Source organism: Ammospiza caudacuta, chromosome 13 (genome assembly GCF_027887145.1).
Source record: "Ammospiza caudacuta isolate bAmmCau1 chromosome 13, bAmmCau1.pri, whole genome shotgun sequence".
Lineage (NCBI taxonomy): Eukaryota > Metazoa > Chordata > Aves > Passeriformes > Passerellidae > Ammospiza > Ammospiza caudacuta.
Window position 1 is genome coordinate 3,895,670 of NC_080605.1, and position 13,257 is coordinate 3,908,926.

A 13,257-nucleotide genomic window follows, 5' to 3' on the forward strand; every position below is an offset into this window, starting at 1 on the left:
CTCAATAGCTGCTTTTATTTGAAATACATGATAGAAATACATGTAGAGAAGAGTTAAACAGTGCATTTTTGACATGAGTTCAGAAGAGAGTATCAAGGCTTATAAACATACCTGAATTCAGTATCTCATAAGGCACAGAGTAGGATGGGGTTTTCAGGGCATTGGTTTATTTGAGGTTTTATGTTTTTTATCTTCCTTCAGAAGCATGTGAAAGAATGAACATCATGGCTGTAATTACTGCTGTGGCTTCTGAGTTCATGGTTGGGGTTTTTGAATACCAAACAAAGATAGCATTTTTCACATCACCCCTTGCCCACCTTTTGAGGTATTGCAAATAGGTGGGAGTTGTGATTGTGAACAGAAATTCTGGAGCTCTGGGAATTTAAATATGTAAAATAGTTTCAAATTGTATTTAAAAGGAAATTGAGCATGCTTGTAGAAATGTTCCATTTGAAGTAGTGTTAGAGTTATGACAAATGTAGAATTACATTGATTTTGTCCCTAATGTATTGCAGAAGAGTTGAAAAAATGCTGGTTGAACCACTTGTTTATCAGTATTAAATAGGGCAGGCTGATATTTGAAATTCTTGTGACTTGCCTTTGTAAGATTGTTTTGCTAATGCTGAATCAATGCCAACAATACTTTGCTGTCATGAATACTGTAATAGCTGTTTGCTCTTGAGGTGTACTTGATCTAATCTTATTATAGGTGATGCATATAATTTTCAGGGTTTTTTCACTTTGCATTCTTTAGCTGTGGAGTTGCAGTCTAACGTGCTGTCTGTTGTTCTTCTCTTCAAGTCGTGTCATTAAGACAGACATGGAGTTGGAAGTTCTGCGCTACACCAATAAAATCTCCAGTGAAGCTCATAAAGAGGTAATGGATCCTTTACTGTTAATAATTTTTGCTCTTAGTGTAGCAGTGGTACTCAGAAAATGTCCCCAGCAACCCAGAATTGCTTAGTAATAAAATAATGGAAAGGCTGGATAGAAATAAGAGGATAATATCCCTCCTATTACAGCCCAGTAATGTACCTTGCATTGCCCTTGAACTCAGCGGTGCGTTTGTGATGTGTGAGAAATGAAGTGTGGGTTTGGGCAAGAGCTCACACACCTCAGCAGAAGGTGACCTGCTGCAGGCTGTCTGTCCTGTGTGCACAAATACCTGAATCATGATGAGAAGTAAAAGATCAAGGTCATTCAGGCCCATGTGCGGCTCTGAAAAGCTGAACTAGCAGGTGACTGTCCCCAGATCCTGGTGGGCTGGGGAAGTTTTGCCATGCACAGTGTGGGACAGGGAGAGGATTCCTCAGAGCTGGGGGAGTCCCTGGGGCAGTGCTGAGCCCTGCTCTTCTGTTGCCATACCAGGGTGGCAATGCCAAGTCCAGGCTCTCTGGTTGGCCCTGGCAATCACAGGGGAGCTGCACCCCTCTCCTGGTGGTCATGACAAAACCAGCCTGGCTGTCGCTCCTGTGCTCCACACAGTGATGCAGATCTGCCCAGGAGTTCTGAGAGTGGTGATGACCAGGGGGAGCTTAGGTAAAACTAGCTGATGAGGTTATCTCAGATTGTCTTGGCTCCTGCTCCTCAGATATCCAAACTATGAAGGGTAAAAATGTGCTAAAATGAATACTATAAAATTGAAAACTCAAAGGGTAGTCATTTTGCATTCATATTCCTTGGTTTTTCGTCATCCTTGAATAATCTTATCACACCTGAGAGTATTTTTTTCTGTAGAGCAGCTGCCTAGAACTTCTATAATACAGAAACAAAGTAATGAAACTTTCTTAGCAAATCTGAGAACAAGAATCAGATTTATGACTTGTAAACTGGTGGTAACTCTAATAGTTTTCTATTGATTCAAACTATAAAGGAGACTCTCCCATGTAGGCTAATCCAGTTCATAGCTTTGTTTTGCCTAAGCAGCACAAAAGGCCTTGCTGCCATGTTCACCACAGCTTTCACAATTGAACATTGGTATTTTGGTGAGCTGCACTTCATTGGGATATTGTAGTTTGACAATTAAACTTGCTTTATTGCTGGAGACTGCAGGCATTTTTAAAGATTTAAGTGTTTGATTCCAGTGTAGTTTTAAAATGCATGTACTGATGTAAATTTAAATGAAGTACAGATGATATTTTTGTAATATAGGTTTCTCTGGAGATAGTCATAAGTCATAAATTTATAAATATGAGATTTCCTCCTGCTATGATGGTCTCATGCTAATATGTATCTTACAGGTAATGAAGGCTGTAAAAGTAGGAATGAAAGAATACGAGCTGGAGAGGTAAGAGTTCTTATACTAATTATAATAAAAAAAGATAATAGCTCTGTTGCAGGGGGAAAAGCAATAGCTGAGACAATGCAGTAGCTTGGATTCAGTTGAGACTGAGAGTTCATTGGTGTTTGAAGGCCATTGTCAGTATTATTTTGTTATTTTGAGGTGGTTCTTCATGTGTTTCAAACATGCATTTGATGAGGGGTGATTATTTTTTGGTTAAGTGTAGCATATCTCTCTTGCTGAAGCTACAGGAATTTACAGAAGCTTGATGAAATAGCTGTTTTCATTGTCTGAAGCCATCAATAAAACTGTGTTTGTGGTTAAACATTGCCTTTAGTCTGGTTGTGTTTGAAGGCTGCATGAGTGGGTGTTTAAGTGTCTTGTGAAGGGCTGTGTGCAATTACATTTTGTCTGCAATTACAAGGCAGCAGTACCTGTACTCAGCCTGCACAAGGAGCTCAGATTACACCTGTGGTGGGTGTTCTACAGCTGCTGAGAAGTCAATAAGAGAGCAGCACATATCTCTGGTGTTGGAAAGAATGTGCTGTACAGGCATCCATGAGGGGTTTGGCTGGTCCTAACTGATACACTAATGATGTGTCTGGATCTAAGGAAAACATTGCCTCCTCTCTTGAATCAATATTTACATTAGATCAGCAGCATTTCTCATATAAAGCATGGTTTTGATCATCAAGTCCATTTATTTTTAGATTGTACGTGGTATTTTCAATTTTTAAAGTATTTGCATAATGAAGAAATAGCAAATAGCAATCATATGTCAGTTACTGTGGTTTCTTGGCAGTAATTTTTCAGAGGCTTGTAAGCAGGCTAGAGCAGCACCCAGGGAAGGGAATACAAAGGAACCACGATATTTGTCATCAGGGTTTCAAGGTAGCTCAAAAGACAAATAAAGCCCTTAGTTCCATTTAAGCAGTTTAAATTTCTGGAGATACTATAGTCTCATGCCTATAATTTGTCAGTGCCTCAAACTACACTAACACATACCACCAAGTAACAGGGAAAATAAAATATTGTTTACATTCTGTCTTTATTTTTGAACTTTGTGTTTGTGTTCATTTTACTCACTGGCAATGCTCTGTGTGCCAATAGTGAAATTTTGGCTCTGGAAATCATTAGCAATCAAAAATTTCCCTAGAGCAGAATTTCTTCTCGGGTGCTTTTAAATGCCAGTTTGATTTAAATGTCATACAACAACTACTTATATAAACACTCTTCTGTAAGTCCACAAGGTATATTACCTTTTTTTCTCTGGGACTTTCATTCTTCCCTGGCTAGCTCCTTTCACACACATCAACTATTTGAAAATATTATTTATGTGTTTCAATTGAAAAAAATAAATAAACAGCTACTACACCTATTTAAAATTGCCTTCTATTCTTCCATAAATCTTGATGGATTACACTTCTTGAAAGAGTTTGAAGTTATTTAGCTAATGAAAGAGGTCTTGGCAGACTGCTCTACTGTGTCTGCCTTGGAGACTATAATTAGAATTTCAGTTTCTTTTACTGAATTTATCCCTGCACCCATTCCTTTAGGGGAAAAGGGCCCTAAAAATTTAAACTGTCTGCTGTTCTTCTGACTACTAGGAAGAATAATGGCAGAGATCCCAAAAGCAATTAAAATTGTCTGTTACTGGATGCAGAACCTAAGTGTTGCCTTTTCTTTGTCCATTTGGTTAAACACTGGTAAATGATTTTGAACCAGTAATGTGTTAATGCTGAGATATATAAAAAATAAATGCATTTAACTGCAACTCCAATCAGCCCTGACTTCTTTTCTGGTTTGATATTATTTAACTTTAATGTGTGGTCGGTTGACTTTAAGGAGACAGCCAAGGCAATTATCTACAGACAGTAATTCACAGCATGTGTAATTGCATATGAAGTCATTTTGGTAGGTCAGATTCTGGGTTTTCTCTGAAGCAGTTTGTTTAGTATTTGTGCTTATCTCATGTTTAATTAATCTTCTTTAATTAAAGGGTTTTAATTATGAAACTGCTCTGTAGTGAATATATTGTTCAAAATATAGCAAAATGCTAAAAAAAGTCTTCAGCTTGAGAAGTGTGTGAATAAAATCTGCGATTCCAGCAAAGTTGTGTGTGAGCATGTAGACAAAGATGTTTTGTGTCTATATAAAAACAGACTGAAAGCACTAATTAGGAGCTACAGTTATCTGTTTCAGAGTTCTCTGAAGGCCTGGAGATAACTTCTGTAGATCAGTGCTTATCAATTTCTAGATTTTATCTGTGTATTATCAAATTAAGTGTGGAATCTTCTGTGCATTGCCTCATTTGTTCCCTTTTTATTAAAAAGAACACTTTTAAGATTGGGGTGGCTACTTGGAATGTCAGTCTGGTTGGGGAATGATGTGAAGGTGTATGCTGTAGCAACAGGTGAGTGACTTCTGCATCAGGAGTTCTGGACACACAGCTGTTGTGTGCATTGCCCATTTTTGTGGGAGTTTGTCCCCTTCTTAATAGCACTGAACGTCCAAATATCCAAAATATCAGAATAAGACTCCCCAACACTAAAGCTGTATTAAAGAGGGCATCATTTATTCAGGCCTGAGGTTCATGCTGGAGATCCTAACCTAACATGGACATGTAGTTCTTATATACAGTTACTATATGCATATGAAAATTTACCCATTACCATAAACCCCACCCCATGTTCCCAGAGGTTCAGTCCTTTGTTTTCTCTGTCATGGCATTCTTGAGCCAGATGTCTTCTTTACTTCCAGCTGTCCTTGCTGAAAGCAGTGTGCTGAAAGCACGTTAAAATGAATGAACCCTTTTGGTGTCACTGTGATAGGAGTGTGTGCACAGTCCTGGGTTCATTGAATCATGATGTGTTTATTTCTCACTGCCTTGAGGACACCAGGTAGCACTAAAGCAGCCCTAACCAGCCATTCCCTTGTCCCACGCCCCCTGGATTGTGTGACTGTCTCTGAAACCTCTGTGGCTGCTGAACACTGGGGGTACCATGCAAATAACTGTGCTTGCAGTGCCCAAAACCTGGGGCCTCATCCTGCAAGGGGAGCCTTGTGAAGCAGAGGAGCATTGGGCAATGTACCCCTGTACAGTGTGCAGGGAGCAGTGGTTAGTGCACAGGGGACAGTGGCTAGTGTACAGACAGCATTGGCCAGCAGACAGTGGGCAGCAGGGGAGGGGATTCTGCCCCTCTGCCCCTCAGTGATTTCCCTGGCCCAGCCCAGGAGGGACCTGGAGCTGCTCAGAGAGCCCAGAGGAGGCTCCAGGATGGGCAGAGGGATGGAGCAGCTCTGCTGGGAGGAAAGGCTGGCACAGCTGCCATTGCTCACCTGCACAGGAGAAGCTTCTTTTGTGACCTTCCAGTACCTCAGGGGAGCTACCTGAAAGATGGACTGACTACTTACAAGGGCCTGGATTGACAAGACAAGGGAGAATGGCTTCAAACTGACAGAGGACAGGGTTAGATGGGATATTAGGAAAACTTCTTCATTGTAGGGGAAGTAATTGTGGGGATTTTGTAGCAGTTAGTACTAAAGTTAAACTCCACTGTGCTCTAAGGGCAATAATTTGAAGAATAAAATGGCAAGGAAGCAGCTACAGAGGTTTTTTCTTGATGGTTTACAATGCTTACAGACTATTTTTACGCCTTGCCTCTCTTACCAGCTGAGGCTGATAAAAGTTCTTTATCCCTATTCTTTTCAGTGCTGTCCCTGATTCCAGAGCAGAGCCTGGGCTCTGAGTTGCTGTTGTATCTGCCAGTGTTAAATTTCACTATCTGGGAAAGTCTGAGAGCACTCTCACAGATTATGGCTCTCATCTTTCATTTTTCTCTCTCTCTCTCCTCTGCTCCAGTGGAATAAACTGAAAATAAAACACACATTTTATTTCACTAAAAAAGAGAAAATAGCCAGAATAATTTTATTTTCCTTTGGGCATTTCCTTTTAGTGAAATGCTGATGATTTTAGCTAATCAGTATTTGCCACTTACTATTTCCTGATGATTTTGCTCTTTGAACGTTTTTGAAAAAGTCACTGACTTCTGCAGCAAATGATCTTCAAAAATACTTGGTTTTTTTATGAGGCTGGATAGATTTTCAGCTCAATTATAACCTTGGTGAGTCCTTCACATAAGTGTGCATAGATAGTAAATAAGAATGCCCATTGCAGCTGACAAAAATACACAGGAGAATCTTTCAGAGTTGCTTTTTGGTGTGGGAATGGTGTTGAATTGTGTCATGACCCTCACTGCTATTTGTGTATGTTTATTAAACAAGATACCAGCTCTCCATTAGTCTCAAGCAGCATGTCAGCCTGCTCAGTTACTGATACATCTTTTATGTCTTTTTCTTTTTTTTTTTTTTTTTAACAGTTAATGTTGTGTAGCCTGGAAATGTCTTGACTGCCTTATTTCCCAAACTGCCTTGCAGTCAGAGGTGATGTGTTTTTCAGTGTAGGGTGCTGCTATCAAAAGGTTACTTTTCAAACTTTAAAATACATGAGAAACAGAGAGAGAGGTAGAAGGTGACCTTTTCCTGCATTTTAAAAACCTCAGTGCAATCCAGTAATTTTTCCTTTGTTTCTGCAGGCCTGTGTGGTAGGACAGGAGTCTGCCTGCTGTCTGGATGGTTTTTGGTGTAAGATGATCCTGTACCTGATATTATTTATTTGTCTGTGTATCTACTTCTAGCACAAGGGTTGAAGGAAGAAGTGGATCAGCCACAATCTCTGTTTTTAGCAAGAAATCCTCCCCATGCAGCAGCCCAGGAGCTTCTGTTGAGCATGGCTGCACTGGGGCTGGCAGGGAGGGAGTGCTGAGCCAGTGGTTTGTACCTGTGCCAGGGCCAGCAGGGCTCATCCAGGGCTTCCTAAAAATGGTGATAGGAAATGACCTCAGTGTCCAGGGCCAAGCAGGCAGCTTAGTGCTGACAGCTCTGACAGCAATGCTGGGTGCTAATTGCTTCATTGGAGTGAGCTGCTGAATCTCATGTGTTCAGGGCCCAGAGGGAAGGCAGGGATGATGTGTGTGCCTGGAAAAACAACTGGATTGAGAGAGACACTTCCTGCAGCCTTCCCCTCCTGCCCACCTGCCCCACATACTGCTGGTCCTTTGATGTTTTAAATTAGGCTGTCACCACTCCTTTCCTAATCCAGCTGAAGTCAGGTTGTAAATAGTCTTTAAATAAATCTGAATTTAAAAATTGCTTTAGAAAACCCCTGAGCATTGTTTCTGTTCTGTGACATACAGAGGCACAATTGCAAATGTGTGCACACTCCACACAGCAGAAATGGGGACAGGGTTACCTGTGAGCATGGAGCTCCTGTCTCAGCACCTCGTCTGTTTGGGAGATGTAAATCCACTGCAGAAGGTTCAGCTGCCCCAGCCCTGGCAAACATGTGCCCACTTCCATTTGCCCAGCTGAGAGGAGAAATGTGGGAGTCAGACACTCCTTGGGGCACTGAGACCCATTTTACCTGAGCTGCTGCTCACTGTGTTCATGGGGGTTGGGGGTGGACTCCATTAGCTGCTGGGAGGGAGCAGGGCAGTTCCAGTACATTCCCAGTAGCCTCCCAGCATTTTCCCTTTGCAGGAGCTCCTGGGGGAAGCTCAGGTGTTCTCTCTTTCAGTCACCTCCTGGTGCAAGAGAACTGTTTCATTGCACAGGCCACTCTTGTGATTGAAATTCACATATTTGGGGTTTCTTTACCTTCTACAAAAAACCTGTGAACTTAGACCATGTGAGAGATTTCAAATAAGCCCCTCTATCATCACAGAGATACCAAAGAACAATTACCATGCTGATATTGGAAAGGGTTGCCTTCAGAAAGAGAGCTGTGGCAGGATGTGCACCACGTGTGTGCATACAGAACTTGGCTCATGGCATAGCAGGAGATAACCCACCTTTGAATGCTGTGTCACTGTCCTCACAGGGTTAGTAATATAGTAAATCTGATAATTCATAATGATCCTTTGATTATAATTTTGGAAATAAAAAACAGTAGCATTTTAATTTTGTAACATTAAAAATTGCAAGCATTATTAAGTTCTGTGGATGTTTTCTACAGTGACTATTAGTCACTGCAGAGACTATTAGTATGTTAAAGGAAGAACCAGCTTTCTTCTCAAATTAGCAATGATCTCAGTTTTTACTGAATCCAGTGTGGTGTTGAGATAGTGAACTAATTAACATTGCTAATGACAAGCTAAGATTGGAGATATGTGAAATGGAACTCATTGTAAAAGACAGTAGGCTGAAATTATTATTTGATGTGGATTTTCTCATGCTTGTTCAGACAAGTCAAAAGTAAAGATTCTACTGTATGTGAGGCTTTATCTGCGTTGTAAGCTTTACCTCAATAATTTTTGCTAATTACTGATGAAGCAGAGAGATGAGAACTTTGTGTTTTTTGGTCATCTTTTGATAAGCAGAATTGTTTGTGATCATGATCAGAGACCAGAAGCTCAACTTGAAGGAAATGGATAGAATACAAGACTGCCATTAATGTCATGATATCACACACTGACCTGAAAATTGAACCTATTTTACACATGTGAAAAGAAAAAGAGCAGATTTTGTTCCTTGCTGCTGGCAATACTGCCGCATAATTCTTTTCCAAATTTGTTCTTAGTGCATCCTCATTATTATTATAGTGTGCAAGTGACACCTCACAGCTTATTAAGCAGCATTTTTAATGTCTATTGTGATGGCTTTGTTGTTTAGTTTTCTGTTGTTGCATCATCTGTCTAGGGGATGAGTTGTGCAGAATTGTGTGCTGTTTTGGCAGGTGGTAGTTTTTTGGGTGTGTGCATTATCAGCAGTATTGAAAAATGCAAGATCAGGGTTGTTGTTACAGGGTGACATGCCATCATAGAATCAAGGGTGGAAGAGGCCTGAAAGGTGAAGCCCAGCCACCAGCACTGTAAACCTTACACCACCAAACCATTTCCCAGGCCTGGCAGGACACCTTTGGTAGGCAGGCAAAAGGGATGGAAAATGCTGGGACTGGAGAGGAATCTGAATGACACTGGGCAGCAGAGGTGATGTTACTGCTCAAATCAAATTGAACCTTCAGGCAGCCTTGGCAAGTGAGAGCTGCAAAGAGCTTTGCTGACAGCTGACTCTGGGTGTCCCAACTCACCTATTGAAACCTGTATATTTAAAAGAACTAATGAGATATGTGAAGGGTCCTCAGATTAATCTGTCAGTGTAGGGTACAGTTGCTATCACCTCTTAGTTGGTACAAACCTCTTGTAAAGTGCCATATCCTTCAGGAGTATTGGACTGCATTTCTGCTTTTTCTTATTTCAGAATGAGCCTGCTGTGTCCTCTTGGGCAGTACTGAGTGGCAGAGGTGGGCAAGTATTCTTCTGTCTCTGATTGGCAGATAATTTGCAAAAATTGTGTGGGGTTGTTTGGGTGCACAGTGTAACTGTAAGGACTGTGTGAAGTTTAGGATGTTACATGTGATTTATTAACAGCCTTTTGCCTGTGTAACCTCTAGATTTGCTCTGTAATGGAAGGCTTGATGCTGGATTACATTACATTGGGTCAACCAGTTTTTGGGGATTTTTCTTTATCGTGTGTTTGAAGGAAGAGAAGAAGAACGTGTCTGTTACTAATATGTTGTGTGGGTTGGAAATTTCAATGGCATTCAGGAATTGGCTTCCCAATCCTGCAAGATCTGGGGAGTTTCCTGAGATGTTTATGTTGAGGGAGTAGTCATATGCTTTTCATCAGTAATTCTGTCTTTGTGAGAAGGAAGTGGGTATGACAAGAAACCATTAAACTGGGAAAGGTCCTGGCCAGTGCTGTTTCTGTTGCTGCTGCAGATCAGAGAGTTGTGTCCACAAGACCTCTGAGAGGGTCTAGAATTTGTTTGGATCAGGTGAACTTGTTGGTTATTTGGAGCTGGTGGGGCAAGGAGGCCTCTGTTACTTGAAGGAGTTCTTGGGTAATTGATATAACTCCTTTCTGGTAGTTTTCTGTTTTATTTTGTGCTTCATTTTCATATTGGCTCTAATACCTGGGATCCATGGAGTGATTTTGTCACCTGTGATAGGCCCTTGGAGCTTGATTTGGGTCCCTTGTGCAGTTTAGAATAACAATTAAAAATGAATCCTGTTTCAGTCCCTCAGTCTGCATTAAGCTCTGATTTCCACTGTTGGTGATTGGTGTCTCTGCTCCATCCTGCAGCCAGCTCAGTGCTGGAAAGCAGCCTGGGCTCCAGGCAGAGGGAGCAGCCTTTGTCCAGATGAGAGTGGCTTCAGGGGACCCTGTGAACAGGGTGCAGGTGTTTGTCAGTGAGGGGATGTGCAGATTTTTTACCTGCCTACAGAGCATCTGTGTGGTCATTTGTTTGGTCCCTGCATAAAGAAAGGAATGTTGAAATGTTCCCAGAAACTGGAGAAAGTGTCATGGTAGACTTAGTTGCAAAGTGTGTCTGGGTCTTCCTGAACCTGCTTTCTCAGCTTCCCTTTCCTTAAAAATTCTGACTTCTGCACCTGCCTAGATTTGGTCCAGACATTAGAATCATAAATTCAGTGCTATTATCTTTTATTATTCTTAAGGTAGGAGGTTTGCATATCCCAAATGACAAATTACTGCCTTTTCCTCTCAGAATAGCTCAATTGAGGACAAATTAAGCTCTATGCTGGGACACCAACGCCCTTTTAACCTAAGCCCTTACTGCATTTCTGCTTGCTCTGGGTTGTTGAACACAAGTTCAAACTTCAAATATTCAATTTGAAACTGAAAGGAAGATTATGAGGCATTAGTGATTATGTTGGCACTCTGTCACTGAACAGCACTTATGTGTTGTGTGCTATGTGGGTGGCTGTGTATTTGCTAAGAAGCATAACTGAAGATGAATGTTTAATTATTTCTTCAAGGCAAATCCTTTCTCCCGTGGACTTAAACTTGCATAAGAAAAATGAAAATTCATAAGGAGTTTAAAATTTGGCTAAAATTAAAAACCATTTATTTTTACCCTATTTATTCTTCTGAATAATAAAATTTCCCCATGGGTTTTTGGAACATATGTAGAATAATTATACTGTAGAAGTGGTGCTTTAGCTCAGCTTCTGGAGCTAGGGCAAACATTGTGATTATGCTGCAAGCTTAAATCTGGGTCTTACAGAAAATCTCAGTCAAGGCTCTGTTGCCATCAAGTGCAAAAAACTGTGACCCATGGATTGGTCCCTGTGGGAGCAATTACTCTTTGCTGAGATTTTTTTTCCAGCACTGAATATTATAAATGTCAAAAAAAAGTTTAACCCTCAGTACCTCTCACAGAATGTTTTCATTCCTGCTGGCAAGAATAAAAATTTTTAGCGTATATTTGCATGTTTGAGCCAGGATTTTTTAAAAGGCGTTTCTTTATAAACAACTGAAAGGTAAAAGTGCTGTCTTTTAAGTCCCAGTCTGCCTGCCTTGGTGAAGACAGAAGCAGGGCTGGAGCTGCCTGATGCTGCAGTGCTGTGCCCAAGCCTCTCCTGATGGCGCTGTGCTCCTTGGATGCAGAGTGAATTGATGATTAAAACCTCTCATCTGGCGGTGGCAGCAGGGCCAGAGTGTGCAGGGAGTGTGGGGTTGCTTAGGAACAGGGCTGGATGTGTTCTCAGCTGCAGCCCAGCAGAGCCCAAGGGCAGCAGGAGCTGCTCTTGCCTTCGGGGAAACCCGCATCCTTTGTGGAGGTGCACTTGGTGTGCATTTCTGCTTCCTTATTCTGGTGTTTGTGTCATGTGGTAGGAGGCTCCTAGTTACTTGTCTAGGTTTGGAAAGACAGGAGTCTGCTAAGTCCCCACCCCTCTGAATTGCTATAAATTTTAAATTAAGGGGCTCTCAGGCAAAAATATGGGAGCAGGAAATAACAGTTCTTTAATAGGGAAGAAAATATAAAAGGATAAAATAAACAATGCAGTACACTAGAACAACAGTGACAGAGTCAGAACCCAGCCTGACACCCTGTGGGTCAGGGTGTTGGTAGCAGTCCCATTGGAAATGTGGCTGCAGCCCTCCTGCAGTGTCAGGGGTGGTTCTGTTGGAGCAAGGGGGTTCTGTAGAGAAGGATGTATTGTTCCTCTGAAGATCCAGTGGAAGAAGAGGCAGCTGCTGTTCCTCTAGGGAATCCCGTGGGGAAGCCGTGCTGGTGTCTCAGAACCTCTGGATTATATCTGGGTAGCAATGCTTGGCTCCTCCCTCTGGGCTCACATCTCACAATGGGATGTTATAGCTCTTATCAGCCATGCAGTGACATTCAATAGCTGTTATCAGCAGATGTCCCCTCCAGAGGGAGGTGTGAATGTGATCACTCAAAGAGAGAGAGATAAGGCAAACTGCCCACTTGACAAAGGTAATCAGCCATACAGATGGTAATAGAATACGTCTTGCTTTGCAATCTGGAATGCTGCTAATTAACATTGGCTCTATGATCTAGAAGGTATGAAAGACACCTTATAATTAGAAATTTACAGTTCTTATAGAAACAATGGTGGACTTAAGACTTGATTGGTCTCAAGTGGAAACCACTCACACACTATTGGTGGCTGTTGTAAAAAAATGTGTATTTTATTATTGGCTTTTTGCAAATATTAAAATGAATATTATACATGTTGTGTTTAAAAAGTTATGCTGTATTAATTCTCTTAAGTAGTGTGTTAAATATAGTTTTAGGTTATAACAAAATGTTAAAATAGAAACTGCTGTGTAGGATACTTTTGTTTTCTAAAGAAAGGACTCACACTGAAATAGCAGCCACAGGATACCCCAATCTGTCAGAGAAAGAGAATTTATTGCTCCATTATCAGGTGAAATGAACTTCTTCCTGCCTTGCTCGGGTAGGATGATGCCATCAGGATTATGAGGAAGAAGCTGACACTGACCAGACAGAATTCTGTGTTTGAATGGAATTTATGCATCATGTATGAGGTGTATGAATATGCAACAGGTTATTGTTTTTAAGGGTTAAT

At 41.2% G+C, this 13,257-nt stretch overlaps 1 protein-coding gene across 1 annotated transcript in view; it reads left to right on the forward strand.

The window, feature by feature from the left end:
• PEPD (peptidase D) overlaps positions 1-13,257 on the forward strand; it is a 148,678-nt gene that overhangs the window by 42,927 nt on the left and 92,494 nt on the right. The window contains exons 8-9 of the mRNA XM_058813545.1: positions 802-877; positions 2,241-2,287. Coding sequence (XP_058669528.1) covers positions 802-877; positions 2,241-2,287 — 123 coding nt within the window. The remainder of the gene's footprint in view (positions 1-801; positions 878-2,240; positions 2,288-13,257) is intronic.